Raw genomic sequence first — 23,963 nt, 5'->3', positions numbered from 1 at the left:
CAAATTTCAGAAAATGAACAAGCTCTTTCCAGAAAATCCAACTATATTACAGAAATAAGGACATAGAACCTGGAAATCCTCAAAACACAGTTAAGTGATTTCCAATTTATTTCTTTGAATGTAGAAGATGGAGTGATCTTATGGAGCAGTACAAAATCATGGGGGGGGGGGGGTGTATAGATAGGGTGTCCTCAGGATTGAGGGTTCCAGAACTAGAGGGCATAGGTTTAAGGTCAGAAGGGAAAGATTTAATAGGAACTTGAGGGGCAACTTTTGTTTTAACACAAAAGTGGTTTGTCAAATGATCTGCTAGGTACACGGATAAGAAAAGTTAAGACGGTATGCACCAAATCCCAAAAAATGGGACAAGCTTAGATGGGGTATCTTGGTTGGTATGGACCAGCTCAAAGACAGAGATAGAGTGTATGTGTCAGGGGTTCCCAGGGTTTGGGGAAACAAGAACTAAAGGATATAGGTTTAGTTGAGAGGGGAATAATTTAAGAGGAACTTGAGGGGCAACTTTGCCACCCAAAGGGTGTCAATACATGGAATGAGCTGGCAGAGAAAGCGGTTGAGGCAGGTATATTTACAACATCTGAAACAGGGATTCTCAACCTTTATTACGCCACCAACCAATACCATTAAGCAAGGGATCCGTGGATCCCAGGTTGGGAATCCCTGATCTAAACGATACTTGAACAGGTACATGGATATCAAAAGCTTAGAGCAGGAGTTCCCAACTTTTTTTTATGCATGGACCCTTACCATTAATTGAGGGATCTTCTGGTTTAGAGGGATATGGGTCAACTATGGGCAAAAGGGACTAGCTTAGATGTGAACCTTGGTTGGCATGTACCTCTTGTGTGAAAGGTCCCATTTTCATGTTGAACAATCCTTTAAAGTACTAAAACTTCTCAAGGTGTTGTTTAGAATCATCATACAAAATTCAAGACTAAACTACACAAGAGGAAATTAAAGCTTTTGACCGAAAACTTAGTCACAAAACTGGCTGTTAAGGCAACTCTTCAGAGACTTGGAGAAGTTCTCCAAGGCTTGAGGCAGTTGATGGTGGAGTGAAAAATATTAAATAATTATTTCTATTTTTTAATTAAAGTCATGCCCCTAAAGACAGATGCCCTACCAAAACACAGTATCTCATGAACCTCTCTTACCAATTTTTGTTAATTATATCTTTCGCTTATCATTCATCATGCTGACAAAGATGGTTGTCTTTGACTTCCTGTTTCTTCTTTTCAAACCTCATTCATCCTTTCCTCTGCCTATCCACTGAGAACAAGCTCTTCCTTCTCAGTTGCAATTGTGCTTGTATTTATGAATGTAGCTTGCAATTGTTTTACAAAAGGACAGAACACATTACTTTTAAGCTTTATTTTGACCACTGCTGTTTTATTCTCACTCAATAAATACTGGAAAAAAAGTTTTTTTCTAATTTATTACTTTGGTCTTTGACATAAATGAGTTCTTCACAATCCTAATCCATGATCAGGTGCTTTCCAGTTTGCACACACACTACTCTCTGTCTTAAAGGCCTGCCAATGCATCTTTCCATTTTCCCTGGCTAATCTTTCTTCCTATTCCATCAAACTGATGTGGCACCTTAGATCAATAAAAATGACTCATTTCCCATTAGGTATATTCACCTTCTGATCTTTCTTTGTCCATTTATATAACTACTTCAAACCCAGTTACATTCTGCTCAGTTTCATCCTAATGCTTTCATTCTGCAACACTCTAATTAGCCCAACCTTGTTCCACAATACTAGGTTCAACATTGCTTGCTTTCTTGTTGGTCAGAAGCAAGCAGGCTGAGAAAATTCTCAAGAGGACATTTAGGGACTCCTCACCATCCTTCATTCTTCACTTTCCTGGTATACATTTACAGAACGGAAGTCTCTAAATATACGTGTAAATTTCACACTGTTATATGAAATTTACCAGAGTGGTTTCTCAATTCTCCGTGGACAATCTATGGTAAGCATCTAAAGCAGGGGTTCCCAACTTTTTTTAATGCTGTGAACCCCTACCATTAACCGATAGGTTCATGAAGCCCAGGTCGGGATCCCCTGATATAAAGGGTTTTTACTTCTTGCATCTAGGGCTAGGTAGTGTTGGAAAGTTCCTCATTCTAACCAAGCCATATTTTCAGTGAGCAAACGCGAGGAAATCTGCAGATGCTGGAAATTCAAACAACAACACACACAAAATGCTGGTGGAGCACAGCAGGCCAGGCAGCAACTATAGGGAGAAGCGCTGTCGACGTTTTGGGCCGAGACCCCAAAGACTCCCTATAGATGCTGCCTGGCCTGCTGTGTTCCACCCGCATTTTGTGCATATTTTCAGTGAACTTCTTTTATATGCCTTTCTCCTCCCTTAGAATTTTTTTGTGGTTATCTTCAAGAGGGAGTCTTGTCAGCTTTCCTGATGCGTCACAGGAATGTTCGTAGACATTATCAACATGAGTGACCACAGTGAATACAATGCAGCAACACAAGAGATATCAGAAATAAGTGCCTATAGGTGTTCTTGAGATAACCTGAACTTTGCTCAGTGATAATCCTATATATACAAACTTAGCTATACAAAGAAAACTCACCAAAGGCACATGTTTGAACATGAACGCGATTAGTCATTCCCTTAATGTTGGAGCCTTAAGCAATACTTTAGCATGAAATGGTATACTGCACGATTCAGTTATTTTGGGGCAAGTGCTGCAACAGGTGTGTCGACCAGTGGTATAGTGGTATCAACACTGGTCTTTGAGACAAGTGGCCCTGGGTCTGAACCTGGCTGGCTCCTTGCACACTTTCCATTCGTCCATCCATGCTGGGTTGAGAGTTGAACTAGCAACTCGGCCTCATAAAAAACAAAGAACTGCTAAAGAAAGAGCAAGCTTGCTGTCTGTTGTGCCAGAAGGCAAATAAGAGGAATAACACTGCAACAGGTGAGTTATGCCATTTATAGTTTTAATACAGGAGGAAATGTTTTTTTGAAGACAAAACACAGTGATGAGGATTATGGATGTGGGACATGCTCCTCAAACAGAACGGCTCATTCAGCATCCTCACATTCTGGCAATATTCACCATGTAACATCATAAAATTAAAAATAGAGTAATTGTCTTATTGAAAAGAACAAGTTGTAAGTTTCTGCATTAACATACAGCCCCTAAAGAAGTTGAAGCTTTGAGCAGACAGAATGCATTTGTAGTTGTGAGGACAGCTCCACTTTAAAGCAAGGCAAAGAGCTGCAGTCACTGGTAATCCAAAGTAAAAGCAGAAATTGCTGTACTTAGAAGCCTGACAGTATCCGTGGAAAGAGAAACAGAATAGACAGACCACTTCCAGCCTTTTCAGTTTTAATTCCACTTCTGGGAGCTGCAATTTCTTTTCAGACTACACATTTTCAGAATCATATTCCATGCTATGAAAAGTATAAATTTATATTTGAAATTTTCTTTTGTTTTCACACAACTGGTTAGGGGATCATCTGATGGCAATATTTAAAAATGTGAAAGAACAGGACAGGACAGGAACCAAAAACTTTCATGAGGTTCCCATACTGAGGAGTTACTGAAGGATCACCAAAAAATTACAAAACAGCAAGTGATACTTCTTACAGATGACTGAGAGAACTGAGTTCATTTATAAGTTTAGAAAATAATGCAGAAAATGTGTTAACAGTCAATGTGTTAACAGTTCAGCAAAAGAAAGGGGGGCGTTTGGAGATAGGAAAATAGTGGGTGATGATTAAATCGATAAGCTATGCAAATTGGCACTGCAGTGTCAATTTGGTTAGCACAATCACTTCAGAGTGCCAGCAATCACCAATAGATGTGTGATTTCTACTGCTTTCTGTAAGGAGGTGTACATTTTCCTGTGAGCACATGGGTTTTCTCCCACATTCCAAAGATGTATAGATTGGGGATAGTAAATTGTGAGCACGCTATGTTGGTGTGGGAAGCGTGGTGACACTTCCTCAGACTGTGTTGGTTGTTGACACAAACCATCACATTTTGCTGTTATGTTTGGATGTATGTGGAACAAATAAAGCTAACCTTTAGAAATAAAAGACTGATTGGATTGAATCAATCATTCTCCTGCTTCTTTGTTTTCCCACTAAGTATCACTTGTAAGCTCAGTAAGCTCCATCATGAGCACCAGCCTCCAAAGTATCCAGAATATCTTCAATTTTAGCAATTCCTCAAAAAGGTGACATCCATCAATCAGGACCCTCCTCACCCAGGACACGCCCTCTTGTCAGTGTTACCGTCAGGAAGGAGGTACAGAAACCTGAAGGCACACATTCAACGATTCAGGAATAGCTCCTTGCCCTCTGCCATCTGATTTCTGAATGGACATTGAACCCATGATCACTACATCACTACTTTTTTTTTATTTTTATACGATTTTAACTACTGTAATTCACTATTTTTTCTCTATTATTATGTATTGCATTGTACTGCTACTGCAAAGACAACATATTTCATGAAATATGTCGGTGTTATTAAACCTGATCCTGATTACTCTGCAAAACAGTTTTACTTTGAAGTTCAGACTAAAAGAATTATATATTCTTATTTCAGTCAATTATTCAGATAGCAGAACACTGACACAAGTACAAAATAAATGAAGAAGTGTTAATATGCACAAATAACTGCACCACCGGCAGGGGTTTGATTCCCACCACTGTCTATAGGCAATTGCACATTTCCCCCATGATTGCATGGGTTTCTTCCCATATTTTAAAGGAGGAGGGTTAGGGTTAGTGAGCTGTCGGCGTACTATGTTGGCATAAGAAGCTTGGCACCACTTTTGCAAGCTGCCCCAATCCTCCGGCTGTTGGTCACTGACGCAAATGATGCACTTCACTGTATGTTCCGAAGCTTTGATGTATATTTGACAAATAAAGCTAATCTTTATAAATAAAACATAAAGCCATTTAAGAACAAGAGGAGTAACAACAAAAAAAGCAAGAAAAATCAAGACAGACTGTATGGAATTAAATGGACAGCATGTGTTAAATTCTCGATAGGGATATAAAACAATACAAAGGAGCACTTTTCTCCACATGGGCCGTCATGATGCAGTTATTTCACTCTGAATTAGGTGATAATTTAAGAAAAAGAGATCATCATTACCACATGCGTCTGTGGAAACAAAGGAAAATGCTTCATCTCTGGGGGAAAGCTGATCATGAATACTGAGCAAAAGCCTGCAATCATGCTACTTCTAATCACAAGCACAAATGTCTTGATAATTTAAAGACATTGGCTCTCTTTCTGCTGGCCCTAGTCATTTCTAAACCATAAAATTTATATCACATGTACACACTGATCTAAACCATAACTGGTTTAATTTTCTAGGAGGAAGAGCTTGTCGTCACACAGATCATTACAAAAAAGCACATCTTCAAGCTGAAGGGAGATTTATGATACAATTTATGTGCGGAAACTGCATTCAGATTTCATGGCTTTTGCATCACAGTAAGAAAGATTATTGAATGTACAGTAAATATATCAAATTACCTACACTGACTTCTAGACTACTGCTTCCTGAGGGTTTAGTTTTCTCTAATGTACAATAATATTGCAAGGGCCATGCAGCCCGTCTAGGTCAATTACCTTGCCAACCTATCTTCTCCTCATTAATGAACGAATGTGGTGGAGTTAATTTTGGTAAACAATCCAATATGTTTGATTTTATGTAATCATGCACCACAGAAAAACATTAAGAACAAGAACAATGTCATTTAGGGGAAAGGATTTCTCATCTTCACTCACTCTGGGAATGTGCTTCATTCCCAATTAATACCTACAATCAGAGGGAAGTCAGGAAATCCTATTTATTTATTTAGTGATACAGCATAGTGTAGGTCTTTCCAGCCATTCAAGCAACACCACACCAGCAACCCTCAACAACCCCAATTAACCCTAACCTAATCTTGGAACAATTAAACTACCTGGTATGTCTTTGGACTGTGGGTGAAGCTGGATGACCCAGAAAAACCCCACCCATTCCACAAATGAGGATGTAGAGGTACTCCTTACAGAATAAAATCAGAATTGAACTCCAAACTCCAGAACGCCCCGAGCATCGCGCTACCGTGGTGCTCCTTATCCAGAGTGGGAAACACCCTGTGCATACTTTAGTTTTCAACTACTGAAGAGTTAACACATGAACAGCTCAACACCATGTGGCTAAAGAGATCAACACTGGAGCCATGAAACTCCTTGTTCCTCTTTAGGACTAATCATCCAAAGATAAGGAATAGGTCATGTAGAATTGAGATCAAGAGGACTTAGTTCTATCTTTGGTATGGGATTCTCTTCCCAAAGAACTTTGATTGTTCATCAGTTAAACACGTTCCAGAGAGAAACTACTTCACATAGGATGTGAGGAGATCAAAGCTGAAAGAAAATTTATTATCAAACTACATGTATGTCACCATATAGTCCCGATATTCATTTTCTTGCAGGCATGGTCTTATGGAACTACTGTGGCTCTCTCCTATTTTTAGTTAATTTATTACTTAACTCATCAATATCCACATAATTCTTCTCTTCCTTGTGTGCTTGCATTGAATACATGAGAACAATATGCTTAAAATCCTCCTGAGGTTTCTCCCGAATTCCCATTTCGTAAAATCTACATCAAGAATATGTGAGAGTTTAATATGATATCACTAAGATCTCTAACTCTGTTTTATCTTTTCTGGAGATTCTTAGCTATTCTCTCATAGCTATAACCTCTCCATTCTGGTTTTCCCTCAAGCTAATTCTTACTTTTGGCATTTTTCTTAATTGTTTAATGCTGCAAGATGAACAAAATTTTCCAATGCAACACACACAAAATGCTGAAGGAACTCAACAGGTAAGCAGCATCTATGGAAATGTCAGGCTGAAACCCTTCTTCAGGACTAAGGAAATAGGAAGACACCAGAATAAAAAAGTGGTGGCAGGGGAATGAGGATAGCTGGAAGGTGAAGGGGAAGCCAGTTGGGTGGGAAAGGTCAAGGGCTGGAAATGAAAGAATCTGATAGGAGAGGACAGTGGACCATCGGAGAAAGGGAAGGTAGAGGGAATGCAGGGCAAGAGATAAACAGGTAAGAAGTGGTTAAAGGTCAGAGTCGGGAATAGAGGAAGAGGGGAGCAGTAGGAAAAACATGTTCATGCCATCAAGTTGGAGGCTAGCCAGATGGAATATAAGGTTTTGCTCTTCTACCCTGAGGGTGGCCTCATCAACTTACCAATCCTGTTGCACCAGCACTGAACCGCAATCTCGTTTGCTTCTTTTGTGGCTTATTTATGGTTAATTTTAGTAATTCGTGCACCTACACCTTCTGATCCCTGAACTTCATTTTCTACAGAATTTATCTAGCTTATTCTTCACATCAGAACATACCAATCCACACCTACCAAAATTACATAAAAACATAAATGCCATCATCAGCATGTTTTCTGGAAACCCACATTGAGTCATAGTAGTTTGGAAGATAATAGGTGGAACTCTGTGTCCTCTCAGAATTCAGCAAGCCATTGTGTAGTACCCCAAAACGACACCAAATAATATAGACTAGCCTTTCAACAAATGTGATTGAGTGAGACACAAGGCTGAAACAGACCTGTATCTAAACAACTGCAAAGCCCTGGGAATTTGATCCAGTGCCTGCTTACTCCATGCTCAGTTACTTCACAAAGAATAAATTGCAGAAGGTATAGATCGCCCAGGGCTGATTAACCAATGACAGAATCTCCTGAGCCAATAGCGTTGCTGTAAAAGCAAAGACCTGTTCATCAATACTACCTTTTCAAAGAAAACAAACTGTATGAACTTACACAAACATAAATCTGAGTATAAAAGTTTGAAATAAAGTTCCTAGGAGCACCATTAATCTTCAGTTTGAATTACTTTGTTTATAGCATTCAGGCTTCAATAAAACTTTTTCTCTTGATACCACTCTAAGGGCATATGAGCAGAAACAAAAAAAGACCATGGTTCAAGACAAAATGAAAGTCACTGAGTGATCAAGTGCAAGAACAAATTTTCTCAGCAAGACAGATTTATACAATTGAGAAATGTAGATGAACAATGGTTAGTATAAAGAGGTGAGAGGGCGGGGTGACAACCAGAATCAGATTTAATATCACTGACATACAGTATTGTGCAAACGTCAAATACATATATATTGTGATGGGGGAAGGAGGGGAGAGAGGTGGAGAGAGGGCGTGCACTAGGGTGGCTAAGACTTTGCACAGTACTGTATTCATTTTATGTATTGCACTGTACTGCGGCCACAAAAACAACAAATTTCAAGACACATGAGTGAGGGATGATAAACCTGATTCTGACACAGATTTCCCTTGTAGACTGAGAGTGGGAAGGAATGAGGAAGCACCTGAGAGACATTCTGTAATGCTCAATAAGCCAAATGTTTGGAATCAAATGACTTTGCCTGGTGTCTCAAGGCTGGGTGTGTCTGCACCTGTGCCACCCCCCCCCCGCCACCCCACCCATGACATCCTTTTCTGGCGCCTGTCCCACACCCCATCCAAGGCACTCCACCAACGCTGTTCCCAATATCCTTTGCTCCCGCCAGATTAACAAACATGCTCTCCACTCCATGTTGACAAATAGAGTATTGTGTAAAAGCCTTAGGCACCCCAGCTATATAAACGTACCCAAGACTTTTGCAGAGTACTGTCTGTTGAGAAATTTTTTGTCTTGTGACGGCAGTACAGTGAAGCAGGTGATAGATAGAAGGATGCGAGATGGGAGGCTGATGAGCAGATGGAGCCAAGTGGGGGCGGGCAGAGGGGGAAGTTTAGAGACGGTGGCAGGTGAATGATAAGTGGAATCAGATAAGGATGATAGGCATCTGCCCATCAGCCTTCCCTTATCTGCTTCACTTTCTAGCCTCCATCTCTTCTTCCCCCTCCCCCACCTGGCTCTTCTCCAAAATTTTCATCGTATCTGTTTCTATCCATCAGCTTCGATCTCCACCCCACCCCCACCACCCACCTTCCACATTGCCCATTATCGTCCCACTCTACCTTTCAGCCCTCTCTCTCACCTCTTTACACTGGTCATCTGCCCTCTGCAATCTTTGCCCTAGTGCAGGGTCTTGAACAGAAATGTTTGTCCATCCTATTGCCTCCTCAAAGCTGCTAATTTCCTCCAGCAGTTTATCTTTGCTCCCATTTCCAGCATCTGAAGCTTTTCTTTGCCACCATATTTAAAGATGATTATTACATTATCAGGGTATGGCTAAATACTTTTTTGCGTGTGCTTTTTATTTATTCCAAACCAAAGCAGAGCATTAACATTCAGGCAACGATTGTGAGCACTGAACACTGCTTTTTCCTCCTTCAAAATGCCAGGAATTTCTTAGTGAGAGTGGCAAGGTGAAACTGTTCTTAAAATACATGACGATGCACAACCAATGGCAGAAAGTGTGCTTTTCTGTATAATTGTAGTCAAACATCCACCTCAACGGATTCTTAAAAATCCTTGGATAAAAGTTCAAAGTAAATTTATTATCAAAGTATGTACACGGTACATCACCATATACAACCCTGTTTTATTTTCTTAAGTGCATTCACAGTAGAACAAAGAAATATAACAGAATCAATGAAAACCTACAAAGACTTACAAACAACCAACGTGCAAAAGAAGACTAACTGCAAATACCAAAAAAAACACTAAATAAATAATATTGAGAACATAAGCTGTGGAGTCCTTGGAAGGGTGCACAGGTTATGGAATTAGTTCAGAGTTGAGATGAGTGAAGTTATCCAAGCAAGTTCAGGAGCCTGATGGTTGAATGATAAATTCATGCTATTAATCATTGCAGGCCTTACAAAGACCATTTCAGAACTCCAAAGGCCTGCAGAGTTTAATAGACTAACAAGTCAGTAATTTATTTCTTCATCATGTTAGAAACTTCCAACTACACAGATTTAACTTCAATTCAGCTAATTTAAGATTAACAGCAATTGATAACCTGGTCTATATCTTCCTTGTCAACACACAAGGGAACTGGAGGAATGAAGTGGGTCAGGTAGCATCAATGGAGGAAAACAGTTGACATTTTTGATCGAGACCTTTTATCAGGACTCAACTGGCCTGGGGGAGCACTAGTTTAAAGAAATGTGGAGCAGCAGAGATCACGGCGGGGGACCAGTGAGATTGGATTTCTGAAGAGTGGGAAGAAACCTCTTCTGGATAGGCATAACCTCGAGGAGATTTTGCAGTGGTGCTGTAAACTATATCTCTCTGCCCACGATGAACTCTGAAACAATACATCATTCAATAAAGACTGACAATTGAAAGAATGTGTCTTCCTGAGCCAATGCACATGTTATCAGACTATTTCCTATGTGTCTTCACCTCTCTTCCAACTGAAATTCACGTGGGAATGCTGACATTTGGCTCCAATACAACTGTTTAAACATGAATATGCAAACACAGGAAAAGAACAAAAATTTGAAACGTTACCAGTTTTACTGAACTTTATCTTGAATAAAAAGCCTTTCCTTCTGAGGAGGAAAGAAATGCAAAGATTTACACTCTCACCTATTTGCAAAGGAAATGTGAGTTAACTTGCTGGCCACTGAAATGTCACAGCAGCTGTGACACTGATCATGTGATCAGTGCACAGCATATGATTTCAACGAAGCAAACACACTGGGCACACAGAACAATACTGGCAGTCTGCCTTAATCCTTTGAGGATCCAAAGCATTTGTTTATTTCAGTTTTCTCCACAGCACACACTGGCCTACAATCAATAGTGGTAGACTATATATTGCTAAACATGCTGGGAGAAGTACTTGCAAATTTGGGTTAAACTTCGATATTTCCCCTCCCACCTCTCTCAAAATTCAAGCAGCTGGCGTGGGAGCAACTAGTAACAGTTTCTCACTGATCAACCTACTTCAGTTAATTTGCTAGCCTATGAACAAATGGATTTCCTCACCAAGACACAAGAGCTATTGCAGATGCTGGAAATCTAGAGCAAAACACACAATTATGCAGGAGGGACTCAACAGGCCACACAGCATCTATGGATGGGAATAAACAGTTGACACCTTGGGCCAAGATCCTTCATTGGGACTGGAAAGAAAGAGAAGTCAAAGAAGAATACAGGGGGAGGAGAGGAAGAAGTAAAGGTGGTAGGAGATGGGTAAAACTGCGAGAGGGGAAGGGGTGAAGTAAAGAGCTGGGAAGCCGATTGGTGGAAAAAATAAAGGGTTGGAGAAGGGGGAATCTGATAGGAGAGGGCAGAAGACAATGGAAGTAAGGGAATGGGGAGGAGCACCAGAGGGAGGTGATGCACAGTTGGGAAGGTATAAAAGGGAAACGGGAATGGGGAATGGTAAACGGTAAAGGAAAGGAGGGGGGTAATTACTGTAAGTTTGAGAAATCAATGTTCATGCTATCAAGCTGGAAGTTAACCAGATGGAATATAAGGTGTTGCTCCTCCAACCTCAGTTTGGCCTTATCGTGGCAGTAGAGGCGGTCATGGACCAACATGTCGGAATGAGAATGGGAAGTAGAATTGAAATGGACGATCAACTGGAAATCCTGCTTTCTATGGTGGACAGAATGAAGGTGCTCAATGAAGTGGGATTCCAATACACGTTGGGTATCCTCATCAAGACCACAGAGATGAAAGCGTGGCTTGCTGAGACAACAACTGCAAACCGACTTCAAGGTTTGGTTGTTATCATCTACATGATATCAGAATTACTGTCACTGACTTCAGTCTATAAGGAAGATCTGCTTCCATCCTTGGCAAAGTGGAAATCAGCTGGGAGGACTACACATTCTTGAGGTGCTCACCATAAGCCTCGTTGGCAGCACTCATTTCTTTGTAGGTCTGACCCACTCTAAAGACAAGCAGACAAACTTCAGTTTGACATACTGGGGGAGCTGTTAAACAAAAGCCCCAGAATCATACTCTGGCCATTGCAATGACTTATGCAAGTTCTGTGATGTGATGGTTATGTGAAGCACTTTGGACACTTCAAGGGGACCACATTCAAGAGGATTTCTTGATCTTAAATGGATCTCAGTGCAAGACCAAGGGCAAATTATAATCAAATGTCAGCATTGTGGCCAAGCTTTGAGGCTAAGCAAGAAGGAATTGCAACAGCTAATTAGTGGATTAGTCATGCAAGTTAAAGTATTAAGTGAAAATCTCTGTTACATTCTGCACTGTGTGACATGGCTAATACTTCACTCAAATGTTTAGCAATCCTACTGTCGGAAAACAGCAGGTTTGCCATCCAATAAGGAGGGGCATGGACAGATGAGGAAGTCCTAGTTAAAATAGCCATCCGTGGGTCCTGGAGACAGGTTCCGCCCTGGATGAGTGCCTAGCAATATTCAGGGAGTATGCCCAGACCTGGGTAACAGTACAAAAAGAACACACGGTATACACATAACATTGAGGTGTTCCGAAACTAATCGGCACATCAGGGGAATAAATGCCATCCTTGATAGGGATGGGAATGCGTCAGTTTAGTCTGTGTTCATCATGGTTTGCAGGCATGTTTGTAATATAATTGTATAATAGCACTCTTGTGCTTTGAATTTATAATATAACCATGTAACAATTACAGCGCGGAAACAGGCCATCTCGGCCCTGCTAGTCCGTGCCGTACGCTTACCCTCACCTAGTCCCACCTACCTGCACTCAGCCCATAACCCTCCATTTCTTTCCTGTCCATATACCTATCCAATTTTTTTTTAAATGACAAAATTGAACCTGCCTCTACCACTTCTACTGGAAGCTCGTTCCAAAAATAAAGGTATTTTTGTAAAAAAATTATTCAACTTGCAGTGATCGTAGCTCATTTCAGAATGCAGCTTTCAGGTGCCCACCGATCCGAATAGTTTTTAAAAAACTTACATTTCCAACACTGATTGAGATAAATATGCCACTAACAAACTTCACTGACCTGAATTACCTATGCTAGCTTCCGGACAATCAAAATAAGAATCCATTCACATCCTTATGCTCAGAAACAACTATCTTTGTAACCACCATCTTCCCCACGGCCAGTGGAGGGTTTGTGTTCCTCTGCGTTTTGCCTTCATCTCAGCTGGTGTCAACTGTTCATGTTCCAAGCTCTGGAATTATTGCCTAATATACCTCCCTCTCTTTTCTGTTTCTCACCACTTCCTGCTCTTTAAAGCCTCTCTCTTTCTTCCAAGCCAAGTTGTCTTATCTAATACCTCCTTCTTGGGCTCAGTTTCAATTATTTGCTAGGATCACACTCCTTGGGAGTTCTACTGTTACCAGGGATGCTGTATATTTTTTGTTATGAAGTTTTGAAGTAATTGTTGAAAGTTGGTAAAAACAAAAACAATTAACATCCCCCAATGAGTGGATATTTATTCTTGGTTCTAGTGTGCCTTGCAAAAGGTCCCTGAGAAGCAGAAGCTGTTGAATTAAGTCTGAAGTAACTATGTGCCTTAGGCAGCAAGCTGCTCGTTCTTCACAGTAGGTAGAAGATGGAATGAGAGATGAAGGGGAAAACAGAAGATAAGACTTACAGTAGGAAACAGAACGAGAAAATATATCTCATCTAGATGTGAAAGAAAACAGTGGAAATACTCAGCAGGTCAGAAAGTACTCTGTGGAGAAACAGTGTTAATGTTTCACGTCAATGAACTTTCATTCTGATGAACGATCACAAACCTGAAATATTAATTATTACTCTCTCCACAGAATGAAAATACCAAAAAACATAAAAGTCGAATGAGATCATACAGCCCATGAGTTTGCTCTGCCATTCCATCTTTGCTGATGTATTATCCCTCTTAACCCCATTCTCCTGCCTTGTCCCCATAACCTTCGATGCACTTATTAACCTACTATGCAGTCGCATGCTTTTCCTGCATTTACTTCTAGATGTCCAGCTTCTGCAGTATTTTGATTACCACCTGGGAAGGGATGCTCGCATAGTGGCTAGCACAATGCTTTACATTCCCCGCTTTCTTCCCACAGTCCAAAGATGTACTGGTGGTAGGTTAATTGGTTATTGTACATTGTCCCATCATTTGTTAAGCTTAAATTAGGGGCTGCTGAACGGTTTGGCTCAAAGGGCCTACTCCATGCCTTATCTCAATAAATAGATAGCTGGGTAAATGAATGAATAAATAAATAAATACTGACAGTGTGGGAGCTGTTCTCAATAGCAGCAGCTCCAGTTTTTCAAACTATAAGTATTTCTACAAAACATCAGGATATATTCGGTATTTACTAGTTTGATTAATATGCTACTGCTACAGAGCTGCTAGTCAAATCAAAGTCAAGAAAGCAAATTCAACATCAAGGTACCTACAGTACTATACAAAAGTGTCAGGCACCCTAGCTGTATGGATGCGCCTAAGATTTTTGCACAGTACTGTATGTATACTAGCTTGAGATTCATTTTATTGTGGACATTAACAGGATAATGACAAGATGCACATGAAGGTTATTTTCAAAGGCCATACCAATGATATTTTGAACAACAGGGAAGTTGGAGATTAGACAGGAAAATGAACGAAGCACATGATTAGCCATCATATTACTGAAATACAAAGGAAGACTGAGTGGCATTTTTACTGGCTGCTCACATATTCCTCAGAATCAGCTTTAATAAGCTGGTGATAGTAAACCTAATTCTGATTATGTTCCTGAGTCTCAGAAGTAGGACAAAAATGTCCGTTTTCTATTGATTAGTACTGCTGACCACGAGGTGAGGTGCCTTCTGTTGCATCAAGGCTGCACCAGTTGACACGAAGATCAACAAAGTGTTATTTTCATGCATGTGGTCTCACAATACAGATATGTAATTCTATCGATCTATATTTAGCATTTCTTACTTCCGCTGCAAAAGTTAATTTTCAACCAATTATTATGTTGCTGGAACTGGGCCAATTGCACTGTCAAACTCAAATTACCCATTGTTTGTAGTTTTGAAAACTCTTTGGGAATAATGTGAGTGCACAGCTTGCACTCAAAAATTCCTCTACAGATATAATTACCAGTCTCACTGGGTGGTTCTGAGTACTTCACACTTAACTATTCTCTTATGGACAATATCCTTGACACATCAGATGACAATTTCCATTTGCAAACATTCCATTGCATTTTACTTCCGAGTGTAAATTAGCATTCAGAAGTAATATTTCTGTATTGAAATTAATTTCACTCTAATCAACAAGACACATCTTCATTTCCTGCTAGGCTCATATTTTTCTTTGTATGAGATAAAAATAAATCGCTGATCCTGACGTCAATATTTGCAACTTAAGCCAGCTTGCTAGCAAATAGGCACCAAAAACAATATGCTATATCTCACCTCCAATGCAACTTCCTGAACATGCTGAAATAAGTCTAGGTCTTTCTCCGTCACAGTGTCTTTGCTCAGCGATTGGTCATCGTCGTTTTCATGTTTGCAGCCCCACAGGCCCTGATTGTCTGCAGATTCAGAAGAAGAATGTATTAATGAAGGGACTTCTCTTCAATAACCTCTCCTCCCTCTCCTGCATGTGGAGAGGCAGAACGAGGAACAGACAATGTTAATGTGTTAATATAGTTGCTGAAAATTAGTGAAACCATGTTATGGCACTTACTTCCTCAAAACTTTTGCAACCAACTTAGGGGATAAATGACAGGTAAATTAAAATTGTCCTGTTGTCCATTAGCTTGATTTCAGTTGCCTTGTAATGCTTGCTGCTGCATCTAGAACTTCGCGTATCCTTTCCCATTCAAACAATGTGAATGTCAGCTCCAATTTGACAGCCGATGAGCCAACAGAGGTACCTCCAGCTGAGTGTGGTACCTCCAGCTGACGAGCTCTTGACTCCGAACTAAACGTTTCAGAGTTCTAATGCTGAAGGTCTGGTGAAACTCACCTGTCTCAGATGGTTCTGCACCAGTTCCCAACCAACAGACTGAGACGAAGCATTCTCAAGACTCTGCCAGTGCTCTGCCTCTTGAACAGGCTCCCCTGGAGGTAGACATCAGAACATGGGTTGATGTGCCCTCCCATTCCCTTTTTTTCTCTCACTGGGGAAGCACCTCAACTCTGTTCGAAGCATCCTTTACCATGCATGAGCTAAATCCAGGAACTCACCACTGGCAGGGCGTGGCAAAGTTCATTAAGAAACTGAAATGATACAATAAGCCTACATAACCAGTTAAAATAAAAAAGCAGAAGTGCCGAATATAGTCAATGTCAATTACAATAAAGAAATATCATGTAAGCAAACTAATACAAAATGCAACATGAGACACAGCAAAATGCGATAGCGGCTAGAGTCAAGTAGATTTAAAAGCATATTTAGAATACAAAAATTAGAACGAAGCACTTATTTGGCTGGAATACTAAGCCAGTTACCTCAGTTCAGGTTTGTTTTTATCTCCAATAACTTCCATGCCAAAAACAAAACAGAATATCTAAAAAATATCCACACAATATGATCTTGGCAAGCTGGCCCTGTGGTATGGCACACTGGTGCGGCAGCCTTTACCACAATAATGCACTGTGGATGGGTGGGGCCATGCTTTCTAAGACAGAGGCTCAGTGGTCCAGCCCTGACAGAGACGGGGAGTTTCAAACTCTCAAAACCAATCTACGTGACAGATGCAAGCGCCACACACGCAAAAGGATGGGTGACGGCCATTACTGCGCCCCAGGAATTATGCGTGGGATGAAAGGGGATTGGCCAGAGAGCAATTAAAGGGGGTGAAAGAAAACTATAGTTGCCATTTTCAACTTAAACAGCACCAAGGTCATGATCACTATGAACATTCTGGAAGTACACAGGTAACTCACAGAGAGATCAGAGTGGCCCGTTTTGTCCTACTTCTACTGATCCTCAGGCTCAAATCCTTTGAATGAAAAGTAATGGCTACTATATGTAGTTTTGTAACAAACAATAAATAATTGCTGGTCACCTGCCCTTATCAATTTATACATGACAGGAATATTTCTGCCAACTTTACACTGGGAATATTTTCCACCATAAATGGATACTTTGGCTCATGCCATGAAAGAGACGTCCGACATCAATGGTGCTAGCACAGCTCCTTTAACGTGCATTTCATGACACTACATTTTTTTTCTCGACCAGTTGGAGGCAGCCTGAAGTGATTGGGCGCGCAGTACTGTTCTTTTGTGCTATAAGCTCAGCCGCCTCTCTATATTTTCCACAAGCCAGCCAAATTAAACACTTCAGCAATTAGAATAAACACCGCAAACACTGGAAGTCTCAAACTAAGGCAGAAAATATACAGGATGCACAGCGGGTCTGTCAGTTTTTGACAAAGAATAGTTGTGCTGAGAGGTCAAAAGGTTAATCTACCTTTCCTCTGTCTGATTTTGATGGACCTGCTGTGAGCCTTCTGTTTGACTTAAGGGCAGAAATGACTCGGTACAGAGCTACTTTCATGGCATAAGCCCACCCCCCCACTTCCTCTTTAAAAAGACAACAGCAACTGAAGCACCCCAAAATCAGCGCAATATGAAGCCAAATTCTAGTGCTAGCGATGCGTGGCGGTATGGCGTTCACATCTTACCCTTGTACTCGGCACTCAAACTCCTTCCTAATTCCACGTTTCCCTTTCTGTGCCAAAGGATCTCCTTTCCGTGTCTCACTTTACAACGGCTGCCCCTTATTGCTTTCTCTCTCACCGAGAAAGGCAGGAAATAATGTGACCGCGGTTTAACCGCCGTTTCTACGGGCGTACTGAGTTGCAGGTAAGGTGAGGATTGTAAAGTGCAACCATCTTTCATGCTACCGTCCCAGTGGCTCGGGAGATCAGTTTTATCAGTGGACGGACATGGCTCACAAGGTGTAAGGCGAGGAGGAGTTAATTCATAGTCTGTTTCACCACTGAAATTGGGAGTACAGGATGAGGAAGGAGAGTCAACTGGTTCCCTTCTTAACTTGGGCATTCTGGACACACTTAAATGGTCAGTAAGTGTCATCTCACTGAAGTTACCAACAGGGTTATTACGGGAAGATGGTTTGAAGCTATTTAACTGCCAGCTTGATGCTGGTAAAGAAACCTCAGGCGATACTGGGCATGCAGGGATTAATGAGGTCAGTGCAGTACCTGTGGGCCATGTGCCGCTGTCAGAAGTGCTTGACTTTCGTGGCCCCTTTTTCTTGAGCCTGTATTGCTCAGCTAAGTCCAGGAGTTCACCCCGTGGCTTGCGGCCATCAGGCGAGGGGGTGAAGAATTTGCTAAGGCCATCAATGAGCCCTTTGGTTTTCTTATTCATTTTCAGACGGGAAGATTTGCTGGTTCGCGAGTTCAACACACTCAGTCCGTCCAACCGGCCCGACTTAGATGAAGGGATTGCCGTGATTTTACGCTTGCGCCCTCGACCTGGACCTTGTCTCTCTTTGTCGAATGACTGAGAACCTTTCGATCTGTGGAAGAAGAGAGGATCAGCTGAAACTAGGGTTACTCAAAGCTCATCTCCATTTACTGTCAAATGGCAGCCTGCAATCATAAGACCATAAGACATAGGAACAGAATTAGGCCATTTGGCCCACTGAGTCTGCTCTGCCATTCCATCATGGCTGATATATTGTCCCCCTCAACTCTAATCTCCCTGCCTTCTCCCACCCTTACTAATTAATAACCTATCAATCTCCATTTTAAATACACCCAATGGCTTAGTCTCTGCAGCCATCTGTGGCAATAAATTCCACAGATTAAGTAAAAGAAATTCTTCCTTATCTCTGTTCTAAAGGAGTAACCTTGTATTCTGAGGCTGGACTGTTTTGTCCTATAGGAAACATCCTATCCACATCCTCATTCTCCTAAACTCAAGCAAGGACAAGCACAGAGCCATCAAATGCTCCTCACATACTAAGCCTTTCATTCCCAGGATCATTTTTGTTATCCAACAGAATCCATAGGACCAAGGACACATCCTTCCCTGATTATGGCAAGGTTCTCCTCCTGTGAAGTGTTCTTATCACAGACTGTTTGCAAGTCAGAAATTCAGCCATGAACTGAGTTCCTTGGCAGCAGGAGATGTCTGCAGACCCACAACAGCTGGCAAATCCATCCTGCTGGGCTCCTAGCAGCTCATTCGTAAGCCAAGTGGTTGCAAGATGGAGAGGACCTGTCATCACTAGAGAGTTTGAAACTCAAGTCACTCCATGAACATTTAAAAAAAATTCATGTTCATGACTTCCAAGAATTTTTTGGACTGAATATTTTAGGAGTCACCATACTCATTTGGATGCAATGAAATATTCAAAGAGCAAGTTTCAAATTATACACCTTGTGAGAAGCTCCTTATCTTTAATGACAAGGTTCTCTCTGGTTCTTCATACGGAACAAAAGAATAAACTTTTGTATGTTGGAAAAGTCATGAGCTAGCACACACTGCGTATCTATCATTCATTGTATTTTGCAAAGGCTGAAATGAATGTTTGAGGGTAGTTGGTGTGGAGAACGGCAAAATACTTGTTTTGGCTGGGGCTAATTTTGTCAATCGGATGTTTTTTTTTAAATACTGGAATTTGAAATCACAACTAACTTGACTTTCAAAATTTATTTTTGAGGCAGTGGGGTGATGTTGGTAAACAGGGTTGTTGGAAGATATTGGGATGCCCTAAGGTCTAGAATGCAAGAGTAAATATGTGATGTTGAGGCTTTATAAAGCACTGGTGAGGCCTCACCTTGAGTACTGTGAACAGTTTTGGGCCCTTCATCTTAAAAGAGATATACTGGCATTGGAGAGGGTCCAGAGGAGGTTCACAAGAATAATCCCAGGAATGAAAGTGTTAGCAATCAAGGAACGTTTGATGGATCTGGGTCTGTACTGGCTAGAACTCAGAAGGATGGGGGGGGGGGGGGGCAGATATTATTGAAACCTTTCGAATGTTGAAAGGCCTGGACAGAGTAGATGTGAAAAGGATGTTTCCCATGGTGGGAGAGTCTAGGACAAGAGGGCACATCCTCAGGATAGAGGGGCACCCTTTTAAAACAGAGAGGTGGAGAAATTTCTTTAGCCAAAGGGTGGTGAATTTGTGGAATTTGCTGCCACACGCATGTCGTTGGGCATATTTAAGGCAGAGATTGATAGGTTCTTGATTGGACATCAAAGGTTACGGGGAGAAGGCTGGGAACTGGGGTTGAGGAGGAGATTTTAAAAAAAGATCAGGCATGATTGAATGGCGGAGCAGACTCGATGGGCCAGATGGTCTAATTCTGCTCCTATGTCTTATTATGGTCTATCTTGCACTGACTAGTGTTAATATTTCACAAAGGTGGTTAATGCATAGGGGCAAAGCACTTTAAAATAAAAACAGCAACTGCAAACTGTGAATATGAAGCAAGGTAAAGGCTGAATTATCTCATTTTGTTCAGTTTTGAAGCAATTGACCCAAAGACAAAACTGAAACGTCTCCCAACAAGCCACAATACGCTAAGCAATCAGTGAGTGAAATGTATGATTTCCATGTGGGGATAGGTATTATTAGTTCAGCAAAAACCTAAGACCATACAGCTGAAATCACTACAGCTGCAGAGCGGAGAACCTTAGGAGATAGGGGATATTTTCATGAAGTGTCACTCAATCTTTCTCACCCACACTCTCACTGTAGGCTGGCAATAAACTTTGGCAAGTTATTTTGAATAGCACAAGAGGAATTCATTATTATAAAACTTGGAAAATGAAAGAAACAGTCACAATTTGCATGTAAAAAATTTTTTCCTCACGTTAGATTTCACACAGTCACTTAATGGCAACTTCTTCTCGAGAGTAGGGACTGAACCTATTTACATCGTCTTGGTGAGAACAGTACTACCAAATGAGTCACAGTTGACATGCAAAAATAAAGCTACAGTGGTTCTGGTTAGTTGGGCCATCACTTAATCAGAGCAACTACTTCTTTGGGACAGCTCTTAAAGAACAAAAACAAATTGAGGAAATAGCTGGGACTCCTGTTGTTTACTTAGGACACTATGCTGCTTAATTGAGGCAAGATACTGTTGCTGAACATTTTCTAACTAGCGTCAGTCGTGTGCATGTCATGTGCCCGTGAAGAGCGAAGTTTTTAAACAGCTTCACTTGCATGCTTGTGTTCAAAAGACAGTGATTTTTGCTACTGATAGTTGGCAAGTAACAAACAGTAAGACAATTCAGAAATGTTTTATTTACTGCGGTTTCAAACCTTCAGGCTTAGAGATACCAGAAACGGCCAGGATTGAAATTGAAACGAGTTCACTACTTCAACAAGTTAAGGACTATGAAGAATTTGAAGGCATCAACAATCATCTTGAATGCTACAATGAAAAAGATTTGGAGGACGCAATCATTGAAAGCACTGCTTGAAGGGAATCCGTCATCGACACTAGGTGTCTGTGCTGATTTTGTTCATTTACAGTCAATACACTGAATGAATTCCTCTGATAACTATTAGGAACTAATGCATGGTTTTACAGTATTGTAGTAGTTTTAGTAGTGTCTTAATTTATTCTGTATTTCATTTAAATGCATAATATTTTACTCAGTTAAACAGTAGTTTGTCTTTTTTATACCATTTTTAATTACTTCCATGAAACTTCAGCTACTTGGCACAGCTGCTTAATTGGGCCAAAATGTGCTGGTCCTGATGTGTCCTAATTAACTGGAATCCACTATATATCATAAACTCAAGAGATTGTATAGATGTTGAAAATCCAGACTTAGAAAACATCATGGATGGTAGGTATATGAAGGGCTATGGTCCCAGTGTAGGCGGATGGGGTTAGGCAGTTTAAATGGCTCGCCACAAACTAGATGGACCAAAGAGCCTGTTTCTGTTCTGTAGTTTTCTATCACTCTACGACTCTAAATGCTGGAGGAATTCAGCAGCATCTATGGAGAGGAGTAAACAGCCAACTTTATGGGCCAGGACCCTTCAGCAGGACTGGAAAGGTTGGGGGGGGGGGGGGGGGTGGAGGAAATGCCAGAATCAGAAGGTGGTGGCAGTGAAATGAGTACAACTAAAAGGTGATAGGTGAAACCAGGTGAGGGGGACGGCAGATGGATGGGTGAGGGAGAAGGAAGTGGGAAGCTGGAAAGTATATCGTATACATCCGTGTCTATACCTGTGCTATAATGTAATGACTGCTAATACAGAATCTGTTACCAAGTATTAAAAATACAACAAACCAATTTTACTGGCAAACAAGTTGCCAATTTAAGTTCGACAGAATAAATACAAACCAATTCTAGAACTGCAGTTCCAGCAAAAACTTCTGGGAAATTCAAAATAGTACCTCAAGTGTAATCACTTGCTTTGTTTTGAGTGATGGCTTAAAGCCTTGCTATTCGGACTAGCTGTTTGCTTTTAACTCCTGCTACTTTTGCTGAAGTTAGGAGTAACTAAAACAGGAAGCGTGGGCTTTACAGAAACATAGTGCTATATAAAGTGTTACAGCAGTGTCTATTTATAAGCAGTAATTGCACCCCAGTAACATGGACAGACTTAGATCCTGCAAGAGCCGAACATGTGCAGGGGCTTAAAAATCAATACTTAGGTGAGGATTATCCATTTCATTCTCAGGCAAGCTGTGAGGTAAACAATTGCTCTTCGGAGATCTTTTCACCGTCTCTCTCACTAGGACTGCAAAATAATTAAATATGTTTGCTGAGTCTTCAAGGCTTTTTCTCTTGGGGTACATTCCACAAACTGTACTTATTCTGAACATCAGGTGGTCCCACGGCTCCTGTCAACCCTGCATTTACAATGCTGAGAAGCTCTGCTCAAATTCCATACTCACTGTGGAAGCTGCTGGTCCAGCAACACCACCATCTAATCACACAGGTTACGGCTTGGTTATAAATAGTTTCCTTTTGTAGTTCACTGGCCACTTTACAAAATCAATCCCCATTCGAAGTCAATGTGTGAGTTTTGGTGGACTTGGGAACTTAGCCTCTACGCAAGAGTACTGTATTCTGTTTTCTTTACACTAATACTACCTTGATGTCATTATCAAGGGCATGATCTGTCTGGATGACCAGCAAAACAAATACTTTTCACTGTATCTTGGTACATGGGACAGTAATAAACTGTTATCAAAAATAATTCAGCAATCAAATTTAATGGAAGTTGCAAAAACATTTCAGGTTAAAGATCTAACATTGGACATCTTTATAAAGTCACTGTCATGAAACCCTAAGGCTGTCTTGTTCTTTAAAAATGCAGTTAACTTGCTAAGTATGGCCAGACTTCTCTGCTTTATCCCAATAGTAAACCATTAATTTACCTCTTGAAATAGTTCATGGCCCAGACTCTATTTTGCCTTTCTGCTAAAGTGATAAAGTGGCTGGCATGCATTCCATGTCATTATGTCTTGGCAAACCAACGTAGCACAGCAGTGATCAGAAAGCAAAAATAAAACCTGGAAATCTGAAGTAAAAATACTAAAGTGAGAAATACTCAGCTGGTCAGGCAGCATCCACAGAGAAGTACTGAAAGATTAACTCTTGCTTCTTTCCACAAATGTGCTGCCTGAATTTCAGAGTATTTCACATATTTCTGCAGCTCTCTATGCAGAGATTACCTGACAAAACATTCAAGGCTTCACTTTGTGGCATACTTACACTGTTGTTTTCTTTAATCTATTTTTTGAATGCCCTATTGCAGTTGCATAGCGCCTTTTAATCTGTACCGCTTTCTTGTGTAACAGCTTTCTTCCCTTTTTCCGTGGCCGACAAATCTGACACACCCACATGCCTGTGAGGGAATTGCAAAATCAGATCATACTGGTCGCTTTTATTTACAGCAAAACTTACGACCCAAAGTTTACAAAGCTTGGAAACTACAAAAACAGAACACCAAGGCAATTGTGTCTTGAGATTATGCCTTGAAAGGGAAAAATATTTTTCGACCCCCACATTATGTTCATGGCAGAATTACTGGATTTGTA

General features: G+C 40.8%; 1 protein-coding gene across 2 annotated transcripts in view; it reads right to left on the bottom strand.

Moving 5' to 3' along the window:
* The window catches only part of LOC132391514 (histone acetyltransferase KAT6A-like), a 187,572-nt gene that overhangs the window by 58,366 nt on the left and 105,243 nt on the right, over positions 1-23,963 (bottom strand). The window contains exons 6-8 of one of the 2 annotated variants that reach the window (XM_059964802.1): positions 23,638-23,770; positions 17,598-18,457; positions 15,376-15,494 (exon numbers count right to left, since the gene is read on the bottom strand). In XM_059964802.1, the coding sequence (XP_059820785.1) occupies positions 15,376-15,494; positions 17,598-18,457; positions 23,638-23,770 (1,112 nt within the window). The remainder of the gene's footprint in view (positions 1-15,375; positions 15,495-17,597; positions 18,458-23,637; positions 23,771-23,963) is intronic. The other variant, XM_059964811.1, reaches the window with a different exon arrangement.

This window comes from Hypanus sabinus, chromosome 1 (genome assembly GCF_030144855.1).
Source record: "Hypanus sabinus isolate sHypSab1 chromosome 1, sHypSab1.hap1, whole genome shotgun sequence".
NCBI classification, from domain to species: Eukaryota; Metazoa; Chordata; class Chondrichthyes; order Myliobatiformes; family Dasyatidae; genus Hypanus; species Hypanus sabinus.
Note: the sequence above shows the minus strand (reverse complement) of the source record. Positions and strands in the feature narration are given on the sequence as shown.